General features: G+C 43.3%; 2 protein-coding genes across 4 annotated transcripts in view; both read left to right on the top strand.

Moving 5' to 3' along the window:
• The window catches only part of LOC106574411 (rho GTPase-activating protein 6), a 106,788-nt gene extending 98,254 nt beyond the window's left edge, over positions 1–8,534 (top strand). For 2 of the 3 annotated variants that reach the window (XM_045697643.2, XM_014150284.3), the window contains exons 7-13: positions 544–694; positions 2,000–2,148; positions 3,038–3,217; positions 5,143–5,234; positions 5,415–5,668; positions 5,880–5,951; positions 6,039–8,534. In XM_045697643.2, the coding sequence (XP_045553599.2) occupies positions 544–694; positions 2,000–2,148; positions 3,038–3,217; positions 5,143–5,234; positions 5,415–5,668; positions 5,880–5,951; positions 6,039–6,649 (1,509 nt within the window). In that variant the 3' untranslated portion in view covers positions 6,650–8,534. The remainder of the gene's footprint in view (positions 1–543; positions 695–1,999; positions 2,149–3,037; positions 3,218–5,142; positions 5,235–5,414; positions 5,669–5,879; positions 5,952–6,038) is intronic. The other variant, XM_045697644.2, reaches the window with a different exon arrangement.
• A 3,933-nt stretch (positions 8,535–12,467) lies between these two features.
• LOC106574413 (E3 ubiquitin-protein ligase Midline-1) overlaps positions 12,468–27,791 on the top strand; it is an 80,897-nt gene continuing 65,573 nt past the window's right edge. Inside the window, exon 1 of the mRNA XM_082962862.1 lies at positions 12,468–12,686. The gene's annotated coding sequence lies outside the window, so the exon portion shown is untranslated. The remainder of the gene's footprint in view (positions 12,687–27,791) is intronic.

Genomic DNA, 27,791 nt, shown 5'->3' with positions numbered 1-27,791 from the left:
CATCACTTAGAGATCGTATTTTCAAAGTTACTTCAATCTCAACCGTCTCTCACTTAAGGATGTAACTATATTAGTAGGCTACTTCCTGCCAACATTTAGATCTGTAACAAAGTTTTTTTATCTAAACCACAAGCTATAATCAAACTTCGCTATAATGCTTAATCAAATACAATACTTGGTTATTATGCTTATCTTACTGGACAAAGTGGACCCATTTTAATCCTGAGTAATGCTCCTGAGATTTTGGAGAAACCAGGTTGATACAGTATGGGAACAGAACCGGTTGGACCAGGAATACCTGTGAGAATGTGTTCACCACCAAGGTCACACCTGGTGTGTGCATACCTGTGTATATCTGTGTATATCTGTGTATATCTGTGTATCTGCGTGTCCCCGTAATGTGTGTGGAATGTATTTACATGCGCACGATGTGAATATGTTTCAGTGTTTCTCCGAGTTCACTTTCTAACTGTAGTCGCTATAAGCAGTAAAGTATGTGGACTACACAGTATATCTCATGTTCTGTTTTACTCTGTCTCTTAGCTGAGGGAGGAGTTTGACCGGGGAGTGGACGTCCAGTTGGATGAGGAGCACAGTGTCCATGACGTGGCCGCGCTGCTCAAAGAGTTCCTCAGAGACATGCCTGACCCTCTCCTCACCAAGGAGCTCTACACTGCCTTCATAAACACCATGTGTGAGGAAACATCAACTTCACTACTTATGAATACTACTCTCTGTGTGCAGTTGTAGACTCACTCTTTTCCCTAGGCCCAATCACCTTGGTTGGCCTCTTTCAGTAGGACACACCCTCAGATTGCACTAAACCCACACTTAAGAGTGTATACTTGAGTCAATGACACACAGACATGCTGTATGCTCTGTAAATGTTGGGCTTTAGCCTATCAGAGTGCACACATTGTGCCAAATGTTGTGTATGTGATTGTCGTTGTCTACATGTATGTCTATGCATGTATATTTGGCTATGTGTATGTATGTGAGAGTGTGACATATTTCTAATGATTTAGACCGAATCCTCACTCTTAACCCCTGACATCTAACCCCTGATCCCTGTCCTGTTCCTCTGTAGTGCTGGACTGTGAGGAGCAGCAGAGTGCCACCCAGCTCCTGGTTTACCTGCTGCCAGCCTGTAACAGCAACACCCTAACCTCTAACCTCTGACCCCTGTCCTGTTCCTCTGTAGTGCTGGACTGTGAGGAACAGCAGAGTGCCACCCAGCTCCTGGTTTACCTGCTGCCAGCCTGTAACAGCGACACCCTAACCTCTAACCTCTGACCCCTGTCCTGTTCCTCTGTAGTGCTGGACTGTGAGGAGCAGCGGGGTGCCACCCAGCTCCTGGTTTACCTGCTGCCAGCCTGTAACAGCGACACCCTAACCTCTAACCTCTGACCCCTGTCCTGTTCCTCTGTAGTGCTGGACTGTGAGGAGCAGCGGAGTGCCACCCAGCTCCTGGTTTACCTGCTGCCAGCCTGTAACAGCGACACCCTAACCTCTAACCTCTGACCCCTGTCCTGTTCCTCTGTAGTGCTGGACTGTGAGGAGCAGCGGAGTGCCACCCAGCTCCTGGTTTACCTGCTGCCAGCCTGTAACAGCAACACCCTAACCTCTAACCTCTGACCCCTGTCCTGTTCCTCTGTAGTGCTGGACTGTGAGGAACAGCAGAGTGCCACCCAGCTCCTGGTTTACCTGCTGCCAGCCTGTAACAGCGACACCCTAACCTCTAACCTCTGACCCCTGTCCTGTTCCTCTGTAGTGCTGGACTGTGAGGAGCAGCGGGGTGCCACCCAGCTCCTGGTTTACCTGCTGCCAGCCTGTAACAGCGACACCCTAACCTCTAACCTCTGACCCCTGTCCTGTTCCTCTGTAGTGCTGGACTGTGAGGAGCAGCGGAGTGCCACCCAGCTCCTGGTTTACCTGCTGCCAGCCTGTAACAGCGACACCCTAACCTCTAACCTCTGACCCCTGTCCTGTTCCTCTGTAGTGCTGGACTGTGAGGAGCAGCGGAGTGCCACCCAGCTCCTGGTTTACCTGCTGCCAGCCTGTAACAGCGACACCCTGCACCGCCTCCTGCAGTTCCTCTCTACCGTGGCCAACCACGCCCACGACAGCCAGGACAAAGATGGAGAGCAGGTGAGGCGAAGACCCCCTCCGTTACCCCCACCGCTCCCAATGATTCCCAAAACAACCACAAGCCCCTACCCCCTAGACCTCCCTAGAAACTAGATCTGAGAGGATTGGATAGGTGTGTAACCAGCGTCAAGCTGCCGTTTCAACAGTATAGCTTCCTCCCTCCCTGACTCGCACTGAGACTAGGTCTCTAACTCGCACTGAGACTAGGGGCACAAGCTCTCAGGAACGCGCAATCAAAACATGGTCATGTCATTGTGTCCCTCTGACGCACAGTGACTGATTTGGTCTCTTGTTCTTCATGGTAGTTGTCCAATCTGTTTAGCTAGTTCTTTTCCTGAAGCACTCAATGAAAATAAAAGGAAACTCAATATAGTATTCTATGAGGTCAATATAGTATTCTATGAGGTCAATATAGTATTCTATGATATAGTATTCTATGAGGTCAATATAGTATTCTATGAGGTCAATATAGTATTCTATGAGGTCAATATAGTATTCTATGAGGTCAATATAGTAGTCTATGAGGTCAATATAGTAGTCTATGAGGTCAATATAGTATTCTATGAGGTCAATATAGTAGTCTATGAGGTTAATATGGTATTCTATGAGGTCAATATATTGTTATATCTGGTCAAATATATTTTTTTAAATCAGGAAGTATAATGAAAAAGGAATTGTTTTCCATGGTGTGTCTCTTTGTTAATGACAATCAATTGCACTTGTTTGCCTAGTCCAGTGTTGCTGTATGTGATTCCATGCTACTGTATGCAGGAATCACCTACAGGACACACTAAAACTGAATGCACTCACTGTACTGTCAGTAGTTTAGACAAAACTGTTTGATAAGCAGCTGTCATTATTGTTATTCTTATGTCCTCATCTCCTCCAGGTGACGGGGAACAAGATGACCTCTCTGAATCTGGCCACCATCTTTGGTCCCAACCTCCTTCACAAGCAGAAGAGTTCAGACAAGGAGTTCAGTGTGCAGAGTTCGGCCCGCGCAGAGGAGAGCACCGCTGTTATCGCTGTCCTCCAGAGGATGATCGCAACCTTCCACTCCCTCTTCATGGTGTGTGGGGGATTCCTTGTGTGTGCATGCCTGCGCACATATGTGTGTGTTTGAACAGAGATATAAAGATACTAAGTGTGTGTGTGTGTGTGTGTGTTGATATCCTACCCATTTTCCTGTTTAGTCCCTATTTATAATACAACCTTGCACGTATATGGTAATTGGACAGGCAGGCACTGTGTTTTTACAGTAATGTATTCGTAATAGCCAGCAAACAAGCTACAATTAATTATCACTTTAGATTGGCCAGTAAGTAAGACTCCCTTGTGAGTTCATTGTATACACTATACACAGGTAAGGTGATGCAGTTGTAGAGAATTTGTAACAACTACATAACCTACATTGTGTAAACTCAATCGGTTTATGTAGTTACTATGTCAAATACATGGGCTTAGCACTGACACATTTGATGAACTCTCTATGTCCTGGGTCCATACACATCCATTCAATTTCCATTACCTCTGCCTGTCCTCTTTCTCTCTATCACACATCCCTCCCTCCCTCCCTCCCTCCCTCCCTCCCTCCCTCCCTCGCAGTGCCACTCAGTAACATATACCTGCATCCCAAATGGCACCCTGTACCCTATATAGTGCACTACCTTTGACCAGGGCTCATAGGGAATACAGTGCCATATGGGACAGAGCCTGTGTTTAAGTTAGAGAATCTCCAGGCTTTACCAGACAATGGCTCTGTCTTATAGAATGAAAACAAAGCTCTGTGGGCCTTTGTTAGTGCTGTTAGAGCTGATCCTGGACCTGATTAAAGGCCTTAGGGCCCAGTTCAGGACCACTACAGATCACAGGCTTTTGAGACAGTGCCAGAGGGACTTATGGGCCAATCCCTTGCACTGATTGTTCCAACACCACCACCACCATTTCCCTGAACAGAAGTTGTATTCGTTGAACTTTGCAGAGGTTGTTTTTCCCTCCGCTCAGATCATGGAATTCAGGGTAGTGGCGGGACGCTGGAAAGAGGTCTTGTTAGGTTCTGAAATGTTATCCCTCGTGTTTTTCGACTGGGCTTTAGTTGGATGTGTTTGGACTGTCGTGCTTCATTGCCAAATCACTTCTTTTACTACACTTGTATTTTATTGCCCATTGCCCAGACTATACATCAGGGATGGGAAACTTTGATGGGGGCAACAAAAAAATCGGAACTCATTATGAGGGGCCGCAGTGGCTCGTGGGTCGGAGTAAATGTTATTTTTAAAGTTCATTTCCTGCCATTCTGCACATTTTTCCATGGAGTGTAGAGAAGATTTCGAAATTTTATAACTAATTTCATGTAATTCTAATCATTTTGACATTGGGCAGAGAGAAAAATATGCAGTTTTACAGCTAATTTCCTGCAATTCTACATATTTTTCCATAGGATGGGGTGAAATGTTTGCAGTTTTTAATATGATAACTGATCATCAATGGGCCCTAATCCAGTTAGTAATTCAACCATACTTACGATAAGTTTAGATAGCTGGCCGCTAGACTAACTTACCAATCTTAAAAAAAAAAATTTAAAAAATGCTGCCATGGGCTAATTGAGTGACTGCTGATGCACAACCAAGTTTCTAAATTGCACCTTGTGTATTCTATTATTCTTCCCTCCCCCCCAAAATTATTTCTGTTTGTTTTTTGGTGTGAAATTGGTCCACGGACCTACAAAAGGGTGCAGCCCGTGGGCCACCAGTTGCCCTTCCCTGCTAAACATGGATCCATAGACTGGTATTTAATAGTATTCAATGTTATGCTATGTGTTCATGTATTGATTGGCTTGTGATCACTAAATGTGAAGATGGAAAAAGTTAGACTCACTTTCACCATGAGATTGTCTTGGACAATAGCACCCCCTAGTGCTCCATCATCTGCCATTACATACATAAACAGTTTTTCTGTACATGTTTGGTTATGTCTGTGGTTATCTGTGTGTAGGTGCCCCCGGACCTGCAGAATGAGGTCCTAATGAGTTTACTGGAGACTGACCCTGATGTGGTAGACTATCTGCTCAGGAGAAAGGCATCACAGTGAGTACATTGGTTCCATGGCACATATCACAGTCACTTTTTGAGTACTCATGGAAAGTAGTTGCTTAGCCTGGTGTTCATGTCTGTTGAGAGAAAGTGAAGAGCCCATTTTCTATGGCAATATCTTTTTATTCTCTCTACCCATCCTTTTCTCTCCCTCATCCATCCCTCCCTCCACAGGAGTCCAGACGTGTTGCGATCGGAAGATCCTTTCTCCCTGAGCGAGAGGCGCTCATCCAGTGACTCCAACAAGGTCTCCAGTGGAGAGCTGTCCCCCTATGACAACAACTCCCCCATCCTGTCTGAGCACCCGGGGGAAGGGACCAGCCCAGGGTCAGAGAGGCTCTTTCATGTCCCAGAACAGTACACCCTGGTGAGGCAGGTGGCAGGACAGACACGGGACCCCCATGGGTCCAATCCCTGGGTCTCAAAAGGTGAGAAGACTACTGTCCAGTCTTACTTAGCTGTGGTTGATATGATCGTGGTGGTGGTGGTGATAATTAAGACGATGATGATGATTGTGGTGGAGCTGATGATGATTATAATCTTGATGAGGATGATAATTATAATCTTGATAATGATGATGATGATGATGAGTATGATGGTCCCTAAACACAGTCATGTTCATTATGTCCTATATGTCAGAGGAGCATGCTAATATCTGGGGAGCCTGGCATTCCACTCTGAAACCAGGGCTGAAGGACCAGCCTTATGCAGGTAAGCTGTTGAAATGTAACAATCACATTTCTGGACTTTTACTTATCTTCATTTTCGGACTTTTCCCATTGACATTTGTATCTCCAGGTTCCCATAGCAACATGTCAGAAGGCAGCTCACGCAGCTCCCAGGAAGGACTTGACTGTCTCCAAGGCGATGCCAGGCAGGTGGTACGACGGACACAGACCTCGCTGGGCGTGGCCGAGTGCAGGCCCCACCCCCCTGTGACAAGGGTCTGCAGCAGCCCTCACGGCGAGGCGGGACGGCCACGCCTCCTGCTGAGCCTCAACCCTTTGACCCCACTCCATCCGCACCCCGACAGCCAATCAGCAGCCAGCAGCGCAGAGGACCTCCCCCAGGGCATTGGACACCAGGCTATCCCCAGCCCTAACTCTGCCCACTCGGGTCCCGCCCTCTCAGGGCGTCCTCCCCCTCCCCCGTATGGCGGCTCGTCCTCCAGGCTCTCCCCTGCTGCCTCTAAACCAGCCCAGCCTGTCTCCCCCTCCCCCGCAGCACCCCCTCACCAGCACCCCCTGCAGGGTGGGAGGCCAACGGTGCCACAGAACTCAGCCTCCCCCACCACGTACAGCATGGTACCCATGAGCCAGGAGTGGCAGGACTGGCAGAGGGATAGATGGCAGATCTGGCAACTCCTGTCCTCGGAAAACGCAGACACACTCCCAGAGACACTGGTGTAAGCTGGACCATCAGACCGTGGGGTAGTGCTAGCCATCCCTCCCTCCATCCCTCCCCTCTGTCCTCCCCTCCATCCTTCCCCCCAAACATGGACGCCATGGGGTTGTTTACATGTGCAGCTGCTGCCTATACTACGGACTTGGTACGGATTCACTAGTGTTTCCTGTTTGCTATGTATTGATGTTGTATCCTGGGGACCCCTTTGCTTGTTATTAAATACTCTCTCTGAGCTGTTTGAGAGGATCAAAATTAACTGTCAGCAAGACATACCTCAAACGTCAAGTTTATCAATTTGATTCACAGTTATTACTGCATGTCCACATTTCGATAAGGCCCCAGTTTAAATTGAGCTGAATGTAATATGTAGAGGTGACTTTTAAAGACAGGACGGTTTAACGTTTATGACAACATTTGATAAGCTACAGTCAATTTACATGACCAACTCTACCCTTATATATTTACTGAAGTCATCACATATATTAGTGATCGCTGCTAAATATTCAGAAAGTATTTACTTGCTGATAATATATCCCGATAAGTATTGTACAAGTTTGTATGAACAGAGTTTTATTCAATGTCAGTCACCAAGTAACAGAGCCCACAGTACAGTTTTTGCAACAGTTTGTATATAAGCATTCTAATGTATTTTAGGTCGACCTAGCTAAAGAAAAAAATGTACAGGCTGTCTAAATGTTTGTGTTGTGGGGTTTCAACACGGTTTAAAAAGATAACGTCTGTCAAAGCTTTACTGAACCACGTTGGGTTTTAAAAGAAAACTATTATTGCGATCAGTACAGTAATGTGCCACGTGCCAAAGTTCCTTTACGCTCTCTTTTCATCAAATGTTTTTTGGGTGTCTAGAAAGTCTCATCTGCTTTCTCTCATTCTGTAGTTAAGATTGTTCTTTTAGCTTTTGGATTTCACTTCACCATGGCTGCTACAGCATGGCTTATCGTACCAGCTCATATCGACATAATTCATTTCAATGATCTCCCTCATTCCATTAGGTGGTTGACATCAAGGTTATGGCTGCATAGGAGTATTTTTGGAAGCAGATTAAAAAGACAAATTCATTGCTGGCCTGACAGGTTCATTGCTGGCCTGACAGGTTCATTGCTTTCCCTCTCACTGTATTTATCTGATTAATATGGGATTTTACTAGATATTTGCACTTACTCTACTGGACTCTGGGAATTGCCAAAGCTTTTTTGATTCCTCCTTTTCAACAACAAAGCAAACACGTCTCTTGCTTTTGTCATTACATGCACTGTCTGCCTCTATAACTTACCTGTTGCTTTTTGTTCCCTAATATATTAGTAGTCTCCAATCATTTCTCAGTTTTGTGGATATTTGCTGGCAAATATTGCACACTTTCTAAATGGTAGTTTGGGTGGTTATGTTTGTTTCAATCCGTCCGCATGTCAGAGGAATTTGAAGCGTGACAGACAGTGGAATTATTTACAAGGATTCACACATTTCTACATGTCTTTGCAGTGTCCCACAAAATGACAGTACTTGTCGAAAACACGTCCCATCTTTACTTTTATAAGAAACGCTTTCAACAGCTCGTGTTTCTAAGCACTATTCTGAATGTCTGTGTGTTTGGAGTCAAGTATGCCATAGATCCATGCTCTTTGAAAATGATTTGATACCCCACATTGCTTTATGGTTGTCAATGATTTTTTTTTGTAGCTTGTCATCCAAGATTTTTTGTATTTTTTTAATAACTATTATGTCTGTTCAGTACTGTAACATATGTAATAACAGTTTTTACTCCAAAACAATCTACAAACACATGTATAAGGCCCGAGTTTTGATCTTATGTGTGCTTTTGTATTGTGTGTCGTCTTAAATATGCCATGGTGGAATTAAACGTGAAAGAAGGTGTTTCGTGTACTTGGTTGGTTAACAGCTTGTACACCTTTTACCAGTGGCGACATAACCGATTTCGATTTCGACGATGTGTGAATGTTTGGCGGTGTAATAATAACAGTATAGAACCGAAAGAGGGGACCCTAGATCTTTTTGCTTAGTCGTCTTGTCCACAGGTCATTCTAAAGATATCTAAATTATCCACATCACCCAACGTTCTTAAAACAATTTGGATATATTTGGACAATTTGATCATTCTTCACCTTGAAAGAGGAAAAATAATATGAAAAGAGAGGAGGTGGAGAGAGGGCGAAAGATAGAGTTGTGGAAGGGAGGAGGGTAAGAGTGTAGACCAACACCTCCATGTTATAAACCTGAGATGAGAACGTTCCACGCTGGCGGCTTTAATTCCCACTGAGCTCAGAAGAAGTCCTACATCTGTTTACGGCATAGAACAGAGCTGACAATGAACTTCCAGGAGATCATTGTCCACATCTTAATCGGTAATGTCCTGCTAATCGGGTGTGTAAGTACAGCCAGAGAGATGTGGTCAGAAGACAACGATTTTCCACAGACTTCAAAGCATCATCGAAACATGGTCTACTATTTGATTAAGCTATTCTGTAGGTCATTTTCTGAAATGATTTGCAAACCATCAACTATAAGTATTTTGAACATTTGAAAATGAATAAAATCCCCTAGCTTAAAATAGTTAAAAGGGATGTTAAGCTTTCTGTGGAAAATAGCTTCCATAAAACAAAATCATTCTGATTTGTGCAATCAGACTGTGTATAATGATCTGAAAACGGACTTCCTCAAAGATAGTTGACATTCAATTGTGCAGTGTCCCATGGACTGTTCAGATTCCCCTCTAGTTCAGCATCCAAACCAGCAGCCAAAGCATGTGATTAAAGTATTTCCTTTAAAGTCTGTGGTTCACCCAATCTGAATTCCAATCGCTGTGTATCTGTAGACCACTGAATATTTCCCTCCTTTTTCCGAGAAGGCAGCGGTAGGCCTTACCGTTCTTACTCAATATGGGCTCAATTTCCCCTTAGCATGGTGTAAGCACAGACACAAGGAGAGAAAGGATACAAGACATAATGAATCAATTTACTTGACTATTCTGAGGACCATAGGATATTTTTTTCTCAAGTTATCAATGAGTACATCTTACTGACATCAACCACTGAAGAGAGGGATACATTTTTCTATTAGTTTCCAGTGGATATCTTAGTCTATGGAAAGCAGTGATCATACTCTACAGGTATGGAGAGGTGTAGCTATTTGCCCTTGTCCATCTGACATTAACCATGTATTGTAATAGATTGTCAGTGTTGCAGAACAAGCAGATACAGTGGAGGCAGATGATCGCATGCAGGCCACAGTAATTCCCTCTGTCTCCGGTTTGGCTCTTGCAAAGTGGAACCATGGGGACCAGATGGTTCTGGAGCCAGACCCAAGGCTGACCTCAATCCCTAGCCCAGTGGAAGAGGAGTGGTTCTGGTTCTGAGAAGGAACACGCTCGTCAGTGGTTCTGTTCTGTCTCTGAGGTCCGACTCCGCTCTGCTACCCTGCCCACGCAACGCTGTTTCATGGAAAACACTCCTGGTGGGAGAGAGGGAGGGAAGGAGGGAGAGATTTGGGGGGGGACTGGTAGAGAGAGAGGTAGAGAGAACAGAGAGAGAAAGAGAGAGAGAGAGGGGGACTGTGAGAGACCGAGGAGAGAGAGAAAACAAGTGAAAGTACGCTTCTTCAAAGAGATGAACACACACACCCCTGTGCCTTCAGGGAGAAGGTTTGACTGACTCTGTATTCTCACTGAGTATTTCTCCGCCTCCAGAAGTAATGTGAACTGTTTGGTATCTATCACAACTAGAAAGGAGTTGTACAACAAAAGCTCTTTTGTGGCCAAAAACCGACAAGCCCAGTAAGATCGAAGCTCAAACAATGACTCCAAACAATGGCACACAATTACTTTTCTCCTTAGAAGCTTTCCTCTGTTATCTGAATGCTTGCCCATGCATTGTTTCTGTTTTATTTCAATGTTCTAGTTATTCAAATGAGCCCACCAAAGGATACCGTGAAACGTCCCTATGCTGCTGACTACTTACAGTATCTGTGATATAAAAAATACTCCCTTTTTGCAATCTGCCTTAGTAACGCGAGAGCGATGGGGACTGATGCTTGACTATCCCACTGGGCACAGACGTCAATTCAACGTCTATTCCACGTTGGTTCAACGTAATTTCATTGAAATGAAGTGGAAACGACTTTGATTCAACCAGTGTGTGCCCAATGGGATGTGAATATTAGGCCCGGTTCTTTTGTCTTTTGTCTCTTTTGGCCCGTAGGACATGTCTGTTTTCTGGATAGCAGCTTTGTTTTAAATAGCCTTTGCATGGACCGTGAAAAGAAATATAGCCAATACAAAGCAGCTTTCTTTCTAAGCGTGATGACATGCCTCCTAACAGAATAAGCCGACTGGCCTTTGATTTCTTGCTGCAGGGGGGTAAACAGTTGGTTGGTGTGAGCTGTGGGAGGTCAACAAACCGTTGATATACTGGAGTGTTAGTGTTAGTTAGATGTAGCATATGTCTATATATTTTTCAACATAATGTTTGCACGTGTTATGGTGCCCAATGCATTAATGAGCCTCTTATCCTTAATGTTTTTCTCTCCGTCACTTTTCTTTTTCTCACCATCACTGTGTGTTTGTGTTTGTGCGTGCATGCGTGTGTGTGTGTGTATGTGTCGCGCAATGAAGGGTGTTTGAGCCCAGGAGGACCTCATTAGCAAAAAGGACCAGCAGCTAGCTGTCTGTTTATAATCAAGATTTCTGACCCAATTATCCCTCTGTCATTGTTATCACACAGTGAGAAAATGCTAAATATCATGGATTTTCGTGTTCTGTTAGTGTTTTTGCCACGGAGACCCACTAACGTTTTCCACATGAACTAAATAGCCTGCATAACGCTGTGTACCTTGAGCCAGCATTTTGATTCAACCCTAAGACAGTTGTGAATCAAGAATGCTGGAATACTTAGTAAACAATCATCCAGATGTGTTTTACCACTGGCTCATCTGCATCATGTTTGAGGTTGTGGTGGTTGGGACAGGGAGGAACTCTGATTTGACCGGATGCCAACAGTGCCCAGAGTGGATGGGCACATCGTCAGGGGGGCTGGGATGGAAGTAGGATGGAAGATGGGCGATTCAGAGCTTTGTTAGCTCTGTTAGCAGCCGGAGGGAAGGAGGAAGGGGAGGTGGAGGAGGAGGAAGAGGAGGAAGGAGGGGAGGAGAAGGAGGAAGGAGGGGGAAGGAGGAGGAAGGAGGGGAGGAGGAAGAAGAAGAGGAGGAGGAAGGAGAGGAGAAAGGAGGAGGAAGAGGAGGAGGAAGATGATAAGGAGGAAGAAGGAGGGGGAAGGAGGGGAGGAGGAAGAGCAGGAGGAAGAGGAGGAGAGGTGGAGGAAGATGAGGAAGAAGAGGAGGAGGGAAAGTGCTCCATCCGACCGTAACATTGTCCACGGGGGATACGGAGCAAACACGGACTACACATGTTCACACTGATGCTAACATACTGTACTGTACATGTGGACGCACATGCAAACACACACATTCACACACACGTACGAGCAGAAGTGTGCACATACACAAATGTGCACGCATACACACACACACACACACACACACACACAAAATGTGTCCATGTTTTAGACAGTATTTTGATGTCACATCAATATATTGTGGCAAAGAAGGGGGTCGAGTGATAAATGGCAGATATGTGAGGGCAGAACTAATAAACGGGTTCTGCCCGATCACTAAAATGGCCACCCCGATCAGAACTACAGATCACAAAATGGCCGACTGCCAAAACTACAATTCCCAGAAGCAAGGGGAACCCTCAGAAGGTGGAGCCGACCCACAGATAAAAGGTCAAGAAAAACCAGGAAGAGAGAGAGAGGGCGGGAAGGAAGGATCTATGAACCATAGAGAAAGAGACAATCTACATTGGCTGGATTTACCGTGTACGAGCTGGACTGTTTTGGACTTACCTGTTGGCGTTTAGACCTGGACCTACCGAGAACCAGATTTGTGTACCGAACCCTGCTATCCTTGACCTTACCTGTGGCCTGGGTGGACCAGGACAGCGAAACAAACACACAGGTACTGTCATGTTCGAAAGAACTTTCATTCTGGGCTGACTTTGGTGACAGTTTCCCACTTAATTTGTGACAAACGCTCCTCACTTTGAAGAGGTTTGCCACAATATATGAAAAGAAAAACCTTAAATGTTCTCATTCAACTACATCAATGGTCATCTCCCATGCACAATAAAAGATAATGGGAGAAAAGGGAGCAACGTACTGTCAAAATCATGGAAACACCAACGTGAAACCCCGACAGAATTTTTTAACTTTGTTTCCATTGAACATGCCATACAAATAAAGGCATTTTATGTAATTACATGAAGAGTGCCTCGGTCCTCCTTTCTTTTTGATGACCCATTTACCCCGTTACCAAAGAGCACCTTCTGTCTACCAAGATCTACTAATGTGTACCTTAGCAGCGCTTCCCTTACTCCTTTTTCTGTTTTAATAGGCCGTTGGGCCACCACAAGCCACCAGAACAGCTTCAATGCGCTTTGGCATAGATTCTACAAGTGTCTGAAATTCCACTGGAGGAATGTGACACCATTCTTCCATGAGAAATTCCATAATTTAGTGTTTTGTTGATGGTGGTGAAAAACGCTGTCTCAGGCGCCGCTCCAGAATCTCCTAGAAATGTTCAGTTGAGATCGGGTGACTGAGACAGCCATGGCATATGGTTTACATCGTATTCATGCTCATCAAACCATTCAGTGACCCCCCAACACACACAGACACCCTGCTTACCCTTCACACACACACTCCCTTGATGTCTAAGAGGCCAACTCAACACCGATAGCCTTGAAACAGCTGTGATCCCTCCCCATGTGAAAGCACATGTGTTCCATATCCTGCTCTTTGTCCGATCAAAGCCTGCCGCGGGCCCCTTACAGTATAGAACAGGCCGGTGTGAGCATGCTGAAAATAAAGGCCAACTCAGGTATGTCCTTCCTGTCTCTCTCACCTGAACACATATTGAATGTTCTGGGTGCAATCAATGTTGTGGGACAGTATCCTGTGTAGCTCTTGGTTTTTGGCTCAGTGGGTTATAATATAATTTGGCTTTGATTCACACCTTTAAACTAATCTAAGGTCACTTTTGCATTTTACCTCTCAATAGTAAGAGTACGTTGGGGAAACATCTGCTGTACCTGGTCATTTGACTCTGATTCAGATAACATTTATAAGCATAGTGAAGTGATTCAGTTTGACCTAAAGAACTGTTCTAAGGTCAGATATATTTTTAACCTTCCAATCGTAAGAGTAGGTTGGGGCAACATCTAGTGTACCTGGATCATACAGTAGGTCTGACAAGATTGTGCCTCTGAGAAACAGTATGATAAATGACATTCTTCTAGGTGGCAAACAAACAAAGCACCCAAACGCTCAACATGCTATATGACATAGAACTATGACAGATGAGATGACATAGAACTATGACAGATGACATAGAACTATGACAGACATAGATCATATACAGTATGTCATGCAGAGTTCCCTTGACATCCTTTCCCAGTCGTTGATCGCTCCCTGTCAGCAGCCGTGACGCGTGACAATAGTGACTTCAGACCTTGGTCATCATGGTCACGTTTTCCTTGGAGGTGATTTCCAGAGCTTGGCGCTGTATGATGGATGTTACCAGTAAGTGCTGAAATGAGGAAGTGGAGGTATAACCCTCAAACCTCCTTTAGCCTTCCCAATCCATTTACTGTACTGAAACAGAGAGAATGAAGAACTGTTAGATGTTTGGAAGAAGCCCAGAGCTGCAAAGTGTAGTTGTCTCTGGCAGCCATTGTTGATAGCCAAAGTATACGTAAACAGATCTGGAACATTCAGATGCAACTATGCAACTTGATGATCAAAAATTGAAGTTAAAAAAACAAAGTTATGCAGCTATTTTTGCATTTTGCAACAATCATGCCAGTATTTAGTATTTATTAGGATCTCCATTAGCTGCTACCAAAGCAGCAGCTACTATTCCTGGGTTCTGAACAGGATTAGAACTACATCAGAACAAAACACAACAGCAGCCTACATCATTAAATAAATCAATACAACATACAAGATATTATTACATTATTACTCTATTATTACAAATTACTATATAAAATCCACAATAACATAACATTACAATGTGTGTGTGTGTATTCGTGTGTGTTTGTGTTTGTGTGTGGGTCTCTTCACAGTTCGCATTGTGCCGTGAGGAGTTGTTTTATTTTATTTTATTTTTTAATTGGATTTTAAATTGAGTTACTTGATGTGGAAAAGAGTTCTACGAAGTACTGCACATTTCCCAGAGTCTGTTCTGACTTGGGGACTGGGAAGAGACCACTGGTGGCATGTATTGCACGGGTGTCTGAGCTGTGTGTTAGCCCCCGCGTTGCTGTCACGTTGTGCCGTGAGGTGTTGTTTTATTCCGGGTTTTTTATCGGATTTTACGGCTTCGCATGAGTTACTTGATGTGGAAGATGTCTGAGCTGTGTGTTAGCTGTTTGTACAGACAGTTCAGTGTTTTCAACACGTCAATACCTCTCACAAAGACAAATAGTGACGCAGCCAATCTCTCCTCTACACCATTCCGGTTCACAGTCAAATCTATGAAGCATGCCAGCATGATATCGTAGAGGAAACAAATGATCGAGAACATTCCTCAATCATCTTGACACTCTCAAGGGTGTTCCCATGTATTCTGTTGGATGAACAGATGTGATAAGCCAACTTGATAAGCACCGCGTCACATCAGGGGCACATACAGTGTCTTTCTGTTTCACTGCACCATTGGTTTCCTAGGCGACAGCCTTGCTGCTTCTGACTGGCTGAGTGCAATTTCCTGTTTTGTTTTGATTGTGACAATTAGGTTGAATGGTCCCTCCAGCGAGGCAGCAGCAGGGAGATGCCCGCCAGGAGATTGTTATTTCTGGCAGGGAGTATGGCGCTAACTAACATCCCCCAATGCAAACACTATGCCAACTGCCAATGTCATGTGTTACAGCTGGGATCTGCCCTTCGTGAAGTGTCTGCATGTCGTTTGCAAAGGTGAAATTTGTCCTACTACCAATGCCCCTATTCATTTAGTTTATGGAGTAATTCTCGCCTGTGATTGTAGAGCCGGTGCTCTGGGTTTTTACAAACATGTACATACATTCATGTACTGTAAGTATATGTCAACACATACATGTGTCGTGTATGACCTTAATATGATGTTAATCTACAGTAATGGAATGTCTCACGTGACATTTTCACCATGGGTTAATCAAGTCGGACAATGTGAAAAGGACATGCCATCCAACAGTCAAAACCCATTAAATCAATACATCAACTACATCCGTGAAATAAAGGGCTTGCAACTCTAACGCAACTCATTTGTCCAGATGTTTGCATGCAGAGCGAACAGACTGTTATGAGTAAGCTGTCCTTTTTTCCATTTTAGCTGCACTGGCAGCGAACCAAATGGAGACAGTTTGGCTCGTGGTGCCAACAGACCTGAGACAGACAGATTGTTTCTCTCCTATAAGAACTGTGACTACATGGGTGCGTCTCAAATGGCAGCCCATTCCCTATATAGTGGGCTGTTCCCTATGGACCTTGGTAAAAAGTAGTGCACTATATAGGGAATAGGCTGCCATTTGGGATGCAGCCCTTACGTGAAGACATACTCAGTGAAATGTTTCGCATACCTATGTTGACATATGAGCGAATGGAAGTGTATGGGCACAGGAAGGTCAGGGTAACTAGAGACAGGTACAGTCAGCTATCTGTTTAAATGGTAATTAAAAACATCCTGCAACATTCTATGCCCCATCACCTGGCTCCAATAAATGCATCATTCACCATTGAACCGTAGGGAGAATGTGTGCTGAGTATCAACTAAATATCCCCAGGTTACTAGGTTTCAATAAGCTCCGTGAAATGACGTTTGATAAGCCGTCCTCTCCTCTCCTCTCGCACCCAGGCTAGCTTCCGGACAGCCACGATAAGGCACATACATTTCACTCAGGATATTAAAAAGCATATAGATAAAATCTATGTAATATGTTGAGGGCTGTTAAGGGTTCTCTCTCCATCTGATACCATTCTAAACTCATATTGCTAAAACAAAGCTTTGTATTACATGTAATAGCTGTCAAAACATATTGTACACACATTTTTACCACGTCGTCTGCAAAAACAGCAGCAGGCATATTACCCCAGGGTTGGTAGTGTACTTCATGACTTCACAACACCTTTCTGTTATTTCAGGGGAGGTGAGGGGAGTTCTGCAATGACGGTATAGTCCCACATGGGAAGCACAGGAAGAATAAGATGTTATGACAGATTGTGCTCCCCTTGCTCTTAGTAACCTCCGGGGTGAGAGGCAACACTGTTTCAGAGATCATATTAATCCAAGCATGCCTCAGGAGAAGGGAAACCAGTTGTTTCAAGATGCAGGTTTTTTCATAACTTCGTTTATATGACCGGTTCAGTGGAAAGTAAGTAACAGTGGGACAGCAGAGGCGTCTGAAGTGATGTTCTGGATCACTTGTCACCATCTTGACCGGAAATGATGTCACTCAACATGGAATTTTGAATTCAACTGTCATTATTTGTATTGCAGGTGCAAAATGGTTGTAAAAGAAATCTCTCTTATGTCTGCATGGATTTAAGATAGACCATCAACACATTCCCTCCCCTTCTTCATTGAACTCGCAGTAGTAGCTTTGTTCTCCAAACATTTTTAGAATACGTTGAGAGATGGTTGTTTTTAGAGGCGTAAGAAACATTTAAACCACAACTCTCTGGCAAGTAACATATCATTTAAAAGGGAACATAGATAATTACAAATGACAGGACTGCTTTGGAGGACAATGTGGTACCTCCTGCTGACCTTGCAGTTAGTCAAACCTGATCTTGCCTCAGTGTGTGTCTATAGGGCAAAGCTAAACTACACTATACACTCTTAGAAAAAAGGGTTCCAAAAGGGTTCTCTTATGGGGACAGCCAAAGAACCCTTTTAGGTTCTAGATGTAACCTTTTTTTCGAAGAGTGTAGAGACTGTTCTGGGCACGACCGCCTTTAACCACATAACTATAGGCTCTCAGAGCAGGTAGTAATTATGCTGAAGCAGAAGCCCTGATGATAAGTAGGCTGTGTATTTGCTGAAGAGAAGACTCTGAGTACAGGCAGGGTCATCTTGGGCCTATACACACACACACACACACACACACGCACAATGTAAACCATTCACTGAACATTCCTGAGCATGTGAGAGCAGGGGCAGAGAGGTGGCCGACGTGAATTTGGCCTCGGCCCTATGAGCAGTAATAGAAAAGCAGAACCTTTGGCTCTCCTCCACATTCCTCTGTCCTCTCTCTCACTGTACCTCCTTCTCAGTGAGCCTGTCTGTAAAAAGACTGCTGGGAGTGGTATGCACCATTTACTGTGAGAACTCACTTTGCACAGCAGATAGCAGCAGGCAAATCGTTTAAGGATCAGCTATCGTACGCTATACAGACAAGCCATAAGTATAGTCACTAATGTATGTTTTTCTCAAAACACAGACAAATTTGACATCAGTTGTGCAGGTAACAGGTTGAAATGATTGAACAAACTTGACTTTTAACTCTATACTACTCAATATAGTCCCAACAGGTGATATGTTCTCTGTCTTTCCCTCGCTCTTCCTCTTTACAGAACAACTCTGTCACGTCCTGACCATAGAGAGCTCGTATTTTTCTATGGTAGAGTAGGTCAGGGCGTGACTGGGGGGTTTTGTCTAGTTTATTTATTTCTATGTTTGGTTCTAGTTTCTTTTTTCTATGTTGGTTTTTTGTCTAGTTAAAATTTTCTACGTTGTGTTCTAGGTTCTTTTTTCTAGGTTAGGGTTTTCGTATGATTCCCAATTAGAGGCAGCTGGTCATCGTTGTCTCTAATTGGGGATCATATTTAAGTTGGTGTTTTTCCCACTAGTGTTTGTGGGAGATTATTTTGAGTTAGTGCATGTTGTACCTCTTCGTCACGTTTTTTACATTTTTTTTTATAGTTTATTGTATGTATTGCATAGTTTCACATATAGATAAAGATGTGGAACGATACGCACGCTGCGCCTTGGTCTCCTTCCTACGACAAACGTGACAAACTCACTTGTTCTGCTTGATGACTTTGGATGTCGAGGCTCAACACTCGCTCAGATTGACTGCCGTACTATATAACTAGTCCATTTCTAATTAAGATAACGCGTTCTCATATTAATGAGGATGCTATGCTGATGTTCTTGTTGAGCTACTTTTGATTGAAGGGAGAGACACAGATCTGCTCTACTTAGACGAGTTTAACGGTTGCACATATTTTTAGAGCCATACCAAATTGCATATTAAAAAAAAAAGTTCAATTAATCCCACTTGAAGAGACGAGCGGAATGTATTTTGAGGTACCTTCAAATCTTAACCCGTGGTCCACTGTGCATCTTTGGCATGGATGCAAAATCTGTAGTTGTATGCCACTCCAAATCTATTGTTACAATGAATAAATAAGATTCACAAGAAATCTTTTCCAAGTTGTGATGTTTTTCAAAGGCCTCCCACTCAGTCTACTGGGTAGGCTGGTGGTCGTAGATGGCCTGAAACACCAGACATCGCCGCAGAGGTTTTGTCGATAGGGAAGATGAATGTTGAGATTCACTTATCTGAAGTTTGGTAAAAGTTGCATCCTTGTGTGCGATGTGTATTACTTGGAGAGGAGAGAATGAATAATGCAAGGTCATTGCCTGATGGGCATCTATTATTCTATTGTTTGGAGAGGTCTGAGCTTCAGCTGTCTCCGTGAAATATTGATTCCTTACTTAGCAGTTGTTGAGTGGAACTGTGGTATAAAGGCAAGATAGATTGTGGGGATTTTCTGGAAAGACACATGAGGTCAGGACTTATCGGCTATACACAAGTGTGTATCTTGCCTCTCTCGTCCACCATCTTGGACAGGTCAGGCAATGACTTTATATTTTCTTCCACATAAACAAACGTACAGTCAATAACACAATAGAAAAGAAAAATAGAAAAATCTATGTACAGTGTGTGCAAATGTAGGGAGGTAGGCAATAAATAGTCCATAGAGGCAAAATAATTACAATTTAGCATTAATACTGGAGTGATAGATGTGCAGATGATGATGTGCAAGTAGAGATACTGGGGTGCAAAAGAGCAAGAGGGTAAGTAATAATATGGGGATGAGGTAGTTGGGAGGGCTATTTACAGATTGGCTGTGAACAGGTACAGTGATCGCTAAGCTGCTTTGACAGCTGATGCTTAAAGTTAGAGAGGGAGATATAAGACTCCAGCTTCAGAGATTTTTGCAATTCGTTCCAGTCATTGGCAGCAGAGAAGTGGAAGGAAAGGCGGCCAAAGGAAGGGTTGGCTTTGGGGATGACCAGTGCAATATACCTGCTGGAGTGTGTGCTATGGGTGGGTGTTGCTAAGGTGACCAGTGAGCTGAGATAAGGCGAGGCTTTACATAGCAAAGACTTATAGATGACCTGGAGCCAGTGGGTTTGGCGACGGATATGTAGTGAGGGCCTGCCAACGAGAGCATACAGGTCGCAGTGGTGGGTAGTATATGGGGCTTTGGTGATAAAACGGATGGCACTGTGATAGACTACATCCAGTTTACTGAGTAGAGTGTTGGGGGCTATTTTGTAAATGACATCGCAGAAGTCAAGGATCGGTAGGATAGTGAGTTTTACGAGGGTATGTTTGGCAGCATGAGTGAAGGAGGCTTTTTTTGCGAAATAGGAAGCCGATTCTAGATTTAATTTTGGATTGGAGATGCTTAATGTGAGTCTGGAAGGAGAGTTTCCAGTCTAACCAGACACCTAGGTATTTGTAGTTGTCCACATATTCTAAGTCAGAACCGTCCAGAGTAGTGACCCTACTCCTCCCTCTCCTCTTCTTCATTGATCTCTCTCTTCCCTCTCTATGTGGTTCTCATAGCTACTGTGTGTAGAGCTAGAGGGAAACCCAGCATCATTAAACATGACAATTAACTTTACAGTCGTTAAGTGGATGGCTTCATTGGAAGTTCCCCAAGGATTCATCCTACTACTTCATTTCAGGGGGGAAAAAAAGCCTTTTCTTCAAAACGTAAGAAAGTTTCTAATGCCACCCATCATACAGGTGTGGTTGCAGTGTGTGAATACTGTATGTATCCTAGTTGGTGTATGATTGATTGTACACAGCGCAGTGTAAGCATGGCTTAATTCTTCCCCTTTAGGAGATCTGTTTCATTTAAAAGTGAGTGAGGCATCACCACATTCCTTCCTGTCCACATGAATGTTTCAGAGCTGGTGCTTTTTTTCCCCCCCTTTTGTGTCCCAGAACAAAGTTCTAAATACTTTTCCTCACTGCTTCTCTCAGTTACCCTCTCATAGCTATACTGAAATAAAGATTTCTTATGAATTACTTATGGCTATAGCGTAGGAGGTCTAAGGCTTATGTACAGTAGGTTTCATCAGTTGTTGGGGTCATTTTCACTCATGATCCTCTCCTGTCCAGGGCAAATAAATATTCAGCATGGATTAATATACAAGATCATATGCTGCAACCCACAAATCTGTTTATTAATGTTACAGGTGTACAAGGCAAGATCAGGACTTGGTTTTGCTCAGACATTATTTTACATTTTAGTCATTTAGCAGACACTCTTATCCAGAGCAACTTACAGTAGTGAATGCATACATTTCATACCATGCATTTTATGTTGTTGTTTGTTTTTGTACTGGCCCCCCGTGGGAATCGAACCCACAACCCTGGCGTTGCAAACACCATGCTCTACCAACTGAGCCACAGGGAAGTGTTTGAATAATGCATAATTATTATAATGAAAGCGCATTGGTTATGTAATGATTGTATCCTATCAAAATACATGAAGCGACTAATGCACAGCGGGCCAGTTGTCTGAATTTAATAAGGAATATTTCTTTCCGTATTTTGGTTGGTTTGAATATTGCTTTTGGGAATGATTTGCATTGAAATTGAATTGGGAGAAAAGTGGTTCAGACAATTGTGATGGATTTTTCTCAGGGGCGAGCTAAGCGTACTGTCTACTCTGGTTGACTGATCGTAGTTGACAAATGGTTTACTTATCTTTAATTTGTGTTCATTATTTCAAACTGAATGTTTTATCTCAAGGCACTGAATGACAGGAGAGCAAAGTGGACTTAAGCATGCTGGCCAAGATTACTCAATACAACAAACTATCCCAGTATATGTTTGTTTTCTCAGTTTTGGGACAGAAATAGTAACTTCTGGAAAACATACTGGCTTTTTCCACATTTTTCCACATTTTGTTATGTCACAGCCTTATTCTAAAATGGATTAAATAAAACAAAATCCAAGGGACTCCCGAGTGGGGCAGTGGTCTATGGCACTGCATCGCAGTGCTAGCTGTGCCAGTAGAGATCCTGGTTTGAGTCCAGGGTCGGTTGCAGCTCTTGACCTTTGCCTCTCCTGAGTCTGTATGGGAGCTGCAGTGATGGGACAAGACCGTAACTACCAATTGTAAATTGGTAAATAAACAAAATCCTCATCAATCTACACACAATACCTCATAATGACAAAGTGAAAACAGGTTGTTAGAAAATTTTGCTAATTTATAAAAACTAAAAAACCTTTGCTATGAGACTCGAAATTGAGCTCAAGTGCATCCTGTTTCCATTGATCATCCTTGAGATGTTCTACAACTTGATTGGACTCCACTTGTGGTAAATTCAATAGAGTGGACATGATTTGGAAAGGCACACACCTGCCTATATAAGGTCTAGAGGTCAACCGATTATTATTTTTCAACGCCGATGCCGATACCGATTATTGGACGGCCAAACCCGGTACCAATTAATTGGCCGAATTTTTTGTATTATTATTATTATTTTTTTGTTTTTATTATTTTTTAATATTTATTTATTTTATTATTTTTAAATAATTTTTTTTTATTTTTATTTTTTTTTATTAATTTTTTTATTTTGTTTTATTTATTTGTAATAATGACAATTACAACAATACTGAATGAACACTTATTTTAACTTAATATAATACATAAACACTATCAATTTAGCCTCAAATAAATAATGAAACATGTTCAATTTGGTTTAAATAATGCAAAAACAAAGTGTTGGAGAAGAAAGTAAAAGTGCAATATGTGCCATGTAAAAAAGCTAACGTTTAAGTTCCTTGCTCAGAACATGAGAACATATGAAAGCTGGTGGTTCCTTTTAACATGAGTCTTCAATGTTCCCAGGTAAGAAGTTTTAGGTTGTAGTTATTATAGGAATTATAGGACTATTTCTCTCTATACGATTTGTATTTCATACACCTTTGACTATTGGATGGTCTTATAGGCACTTTAGTATTGCCAGTGTAACAGTATAGCTTCCGTCCCTCTCCTCGCTCCTACCTGGGCTCGAACCAGAAACACATCGACAACAGCCACCCTCGAAGCAGCGTTACCCATGTAGAGCAAGGGGAACAACCACTCCCAAGTCTCAGAGTGAGTGACGTTTGAAATACTATTAGCACGCACCCTGCTAACTAGCTAGCCATTTCACATCGGTTCCACCAGCCTAATCTCAGGGGTTGAAGTCATAAACAGCGCAATGCTTGAAGAATTGCGAAGAGCTGCTGGCAAACGTACGAAGGTGCTGTTTGAGTGAATGCTTACGAGCCTACTGCTGCCTACCATCGCTCAGTCAGACTGCTCTATCAAATATCAAATCATAGACTTAATTATAACATAATAACACACAGAAATACGAGCCTTTTGTCATTAATATGGTCGAATCCGGAAACGATCATTTCGAAAACGAAACGTTTATTATTTCAGTGAAATACAGATCCGTTCCATATTTTATCTAACGGGTGGCATCCCTAAGTCTAAATATTCCTGTTACATTGCACAACCATCAATGTTATGTCATAATTATGTACAATTCTGGCAAATTAATTACGGCCATTGTTAGGAATAAATGGACTTCACACAGTTCGCAATGAGCCAGGCGGCCCAAACTGCTGTATATACCCTGACTGCTTGCACGGAAAGCAAGAGAAGTGCCACGCAGGCTCCTCGTGGAGTGCAATGTAAGGCAGGTGGTTAGAGCGTTGGACTTGTAACCGGAAGGTTGCAAAAACGAATCCCCGAGGTGACAAGGTAAAAATCTGTTGTTCTGCCCCTGAACAAGGCAGTTAACCACCGTTTCTAGGCCGTCATTGAAAATAAGAATGTGTTTTTAATCTGACTTGCCTAGTTAAATAAAGGTGAAAAAAACCTATATAATAAATTGGCAAATCGGTGTCCAAAAGTACCGATTACCGATTTGTTATAAAAACTTGCAATCGGCCCTAATTAATCGGCCATTCCGATTAATCGGTCGACCTCTAATAAGGTCCCACGGTTGACAATGCATGTCAGAGCAAAAACCAAGCCATGAGGTTGAAGAAATCGTCCGTAGAGCTCCAAGACAGGATTTTATCGAGGCAAAGATCGGGGGAAGGGGACCAAAACATTTCTGCAGCATTGACGGTCCCCAAGAACACAGTGGCCTCCATTTTTAAATGGAAAAAGATTAGAACCACCAAGGCTCTTCCTAGAGCTGGCCGCCCGGCCAAAAAGCAATCAGGGGAGAAGGGCCTTGGTCAGGGAGGTGACCAAGAACCAGATGGTCACTCTGTCAGAGCTGCAGAGTTCCCCTGTGGAGATTTGAGAAGGACACCCATCTCTGCAGCACTCCACCAATCAGGCCTTTATGGTCGAGTGGCCAGACGGAACCACTCCTCAGTAAAAGGCACATGACATCCCGCTTGGAGTTTGCCAAAAGGCACCTGTCACATCTGGAGGAAACCTGGCACCATCCCTACGGTGAAGCATGGTGGTGGTAGCATCGTGTTGTCTGGATGTTTTTCAGCGGCAGAGGCTGAGACTAGTCAGGATCGAGGTAATGCTTGGAATGTTTTGTCCTGTAAAACGCATTTAACAACGCCCATGTTATTTTCTACTCCCGTCTCATGTCCTGCCCTTATTTTGGTTGTATAGTAATACAGTGTGCTATTCAAAACTCCCCAAATACAGGTGTGCCAAGCTTGTAGCATCATACCCAAGAAGACTCGAGGCTGTAATTGCTGCCAAAGGTGCTTCAACAAAGTACTGAATAAAGGGTCTGAATACTTATGTAAATGTCATATTTCAGTATTACATTTTTTTTTATAAATTTGTCATTATGGGTGTTGATTGAGGGAAAAAAACGATTTAATAAATTTTAGAATAAGGCTGTAACGTAACAAAATGTGTAAAAAGTCAAGGGGTCTGAATACTTTCCGAATGCATTGTAAAACAGACCAATTAAACACGGACACCAATTTAATTTTTTTTAAACAGTTTTTGTACACCTGCCTTTGAAATTATGGCATATTTCACTCCCAAATGTATGGGCTGGGAATAAGCCCTCATCTAGCCCAACACATATGAAGATAATGGTCTTGGTGGCACAGTTTGACATGGGATGATGGATTACAGGAATTTGTCCTGTCAACTTTGATTAAGGTGTAGTCGGTGCTTGATGTGGGCTGGAGCTGTCTTGAGCGCCTTACCAGCACCTACAATTTTGACATACCGGCTTCTCTATAATCACTAGCCCAGATTCACACACTGAGGCAAAAAAGCTTGATCAAAGCGGAATGAAGGCGAGATCTACATTAAAAAACTTCTTCAGGATTGGTGGGTCCCCTGCGGGACGGTTGAGCTAACGTAGGCTAATGCGATTAGCATGAGGTTGTAAGTTAACCCACCAATCCTGAAGAAGTTAACTTCTTCAGGAAGTTAACCCACCAAGTTAAACAGCAACGGACAGTGGGCATTTCATTTCTTGATTCCGCTTTGTTCAAATTTATTTGCCGCTAGTCTGTGAATCTGTGCGTGACAGTAGGCTGTTCGAGATAGCGCAGACTGAAAATGTGCCAGACGGAATCCGTATGATTCGCTGTTCCAAGTTGTCAAATTAGGGTTCGTAAGGTCATGAAAAGTCATAGAAATGTGTTTTATAATTTTTGTTAATGTAATTCATAAAGGCACACTTTCAAATATTATGAACATAAAAATTATTAACACAAAAATCTACATATTAACCATCATCGGAATGACCCTTCAGTGCGTGTCTGTAGGTGCTGTCTGTGCCGGTGGAGGCTGCTGAGGGGAGGACGGCTCATAATAATGTCTGGAACAGAGTGAATGGAATGGCATCAAACCATGTGTTTCATGTACTTGATACCTTTCCACTGATTCCTCTCCAATCATTACCACGAGCCCGTCCTCCCCAATTAAGGAGCCACCAACCTCCTGTGGTGTGTGCCAGTGTGAGTGGGCCGTTGCCCGAGGCGAGAGAGCACGACATTTCAGCAGCAGGTATAAAATAATGACAAACAGACTAACTAGATAGCCAATTCAAAACCAAACTGGAAGCAGATATATCACTAGTTAACTATGGCTAACTAACTATTAATGTCGTTGTCGCCTTTCCACCAGCACTGTAGATAACCGAAATAAATCTGCAACGTTGGGAAAGTGGGATTCCCAGGTAATTGCGCCAATGTTACACATATTCTAAGAATGGCCTAATTGACAAATAACTTGCTGAAACAATATTTGAGCCTTATATACATGTCTAGATACCTTGCTATGAAGTAGCCTACCTCATCCATTGATCCCTGATTTATTGAATGAGGGAATTACTTCATAAAGACAAAAGAATTTGCTTGTGGGCCTAATGTTGCAATATTTTATATCAAGGGTGGCGACCATCCTCCAGGATAGCTACTGGGTGTGCAGGCTTTTGTTCCAGCCCTGATCTAACCACATTGTAGCTTAAACATCAGCTGCTCAACAGGACCTTCAGGGCTGGATCAAAAGCCAAGCCTGCACACCTGGGAGCTCTCCAGATGTAGGGTTGACCACATGTTGACAACATGTGACTAACAGTGCAGTACTACTTTGTTGGGGGTTAAGTGCCTAAATCAAGGCCACAACGGCAGATGGTAGGCCTATATGGGATCAGACCCACAGCCTTCCAATGTCAATAATGATAATAATAATGGTCATGAAAATTTGGTTGAGTCATTGAGAAGTCATGGAAAAGCTGTATGAACCCGCAACAGTGAATAATCAGAGGTCTCTATAGTATAATGGAATTTGTGAATTTCGGTGAACATAGTCTAATGGACTTGGAAAAAGACAGCTCCTGCTCTTATTTCATCCCAAGTCAAGCACTGGGTGTAGTATTACTTCATAGTCAGCCATATTGTTGGTTGTGTTGTTTTCTAAATGATCCAAAGTCAAAACTAAGATTAAACAACATAGGGAAACATTGTCAACACATTGAGTGCTGTCAACTGAAGTATGTCCCGTTTTGCAATAATCTACAAATTGCAAGATTACGGTGGCCAAAGCCAGAAATAACTTCATCAACATCTGGTCCTCTCCTCTCCTGCCCTGCCCTCCCCGTGGGCAATCCCAGACACAGCGCTAAACTGCACCCAGGTCCAACAGCAGGGTGGAGTCCAGGGTGGAGTTCCATGGATCTCCTTCCATTTCAGACAGTGGAACCTTGCTGAGGAACCATGGTATAATGCCTGGACATACAGTGGAAACTGTGAGTCCAGCCAGTCCACTGTTTGCGTGTGGGTTTGTGTGCGTGTTACAAATGACAGAGTTTGTTCTGAAAACTGAGAGTCATTATCTGTGGTAATTAGTTTGGTTAACAGCTGCTTCGTTCTCCACAAACAGATTTGAGCATAATCTCTGGATTAGTTAATTTGCCTTGCTCCAGTGCTCCAGCCTACAGTACAGTATGATGAGTCCCAGCTGCCCTCAATGCTAACTTTCTTAGAGGAGTGAAGTGCACTGTATCGTACCAGGCCTGGGTCTTCGTGCCTCAAGCGAGAGTGCAACATGTTCCAATGAACAGCTGACAATTACATCTCCATGTGAAGGGAAAATACACACATCTTCAGCTTGTTAAAATCGAATTCTTTACTGGGAACGTTTTAGAAGTATAATTTGATTCATTCAAGTGCACAGTAGAGGTAACAATATACAGCAGCCCTGTGGATGCTGGTTG

Source organism: Salmo salar, chromosome 16 (genome assembly GCF_965601325.2).
Source record: "Salmo salar chromosome 16, fSalSal1, whole genome shotgun sequence".
Lineage (NCBI taxonomy): Eukaryota > Metazoa > Chordata > Actinopteri > Salmoniformes > Salmonidae > Salmo > Salmo salar.
Note: the sequence above shows the minus strand (reverse complement) of the source record. Positions and strands in the feature narration are given on the sequence as shown.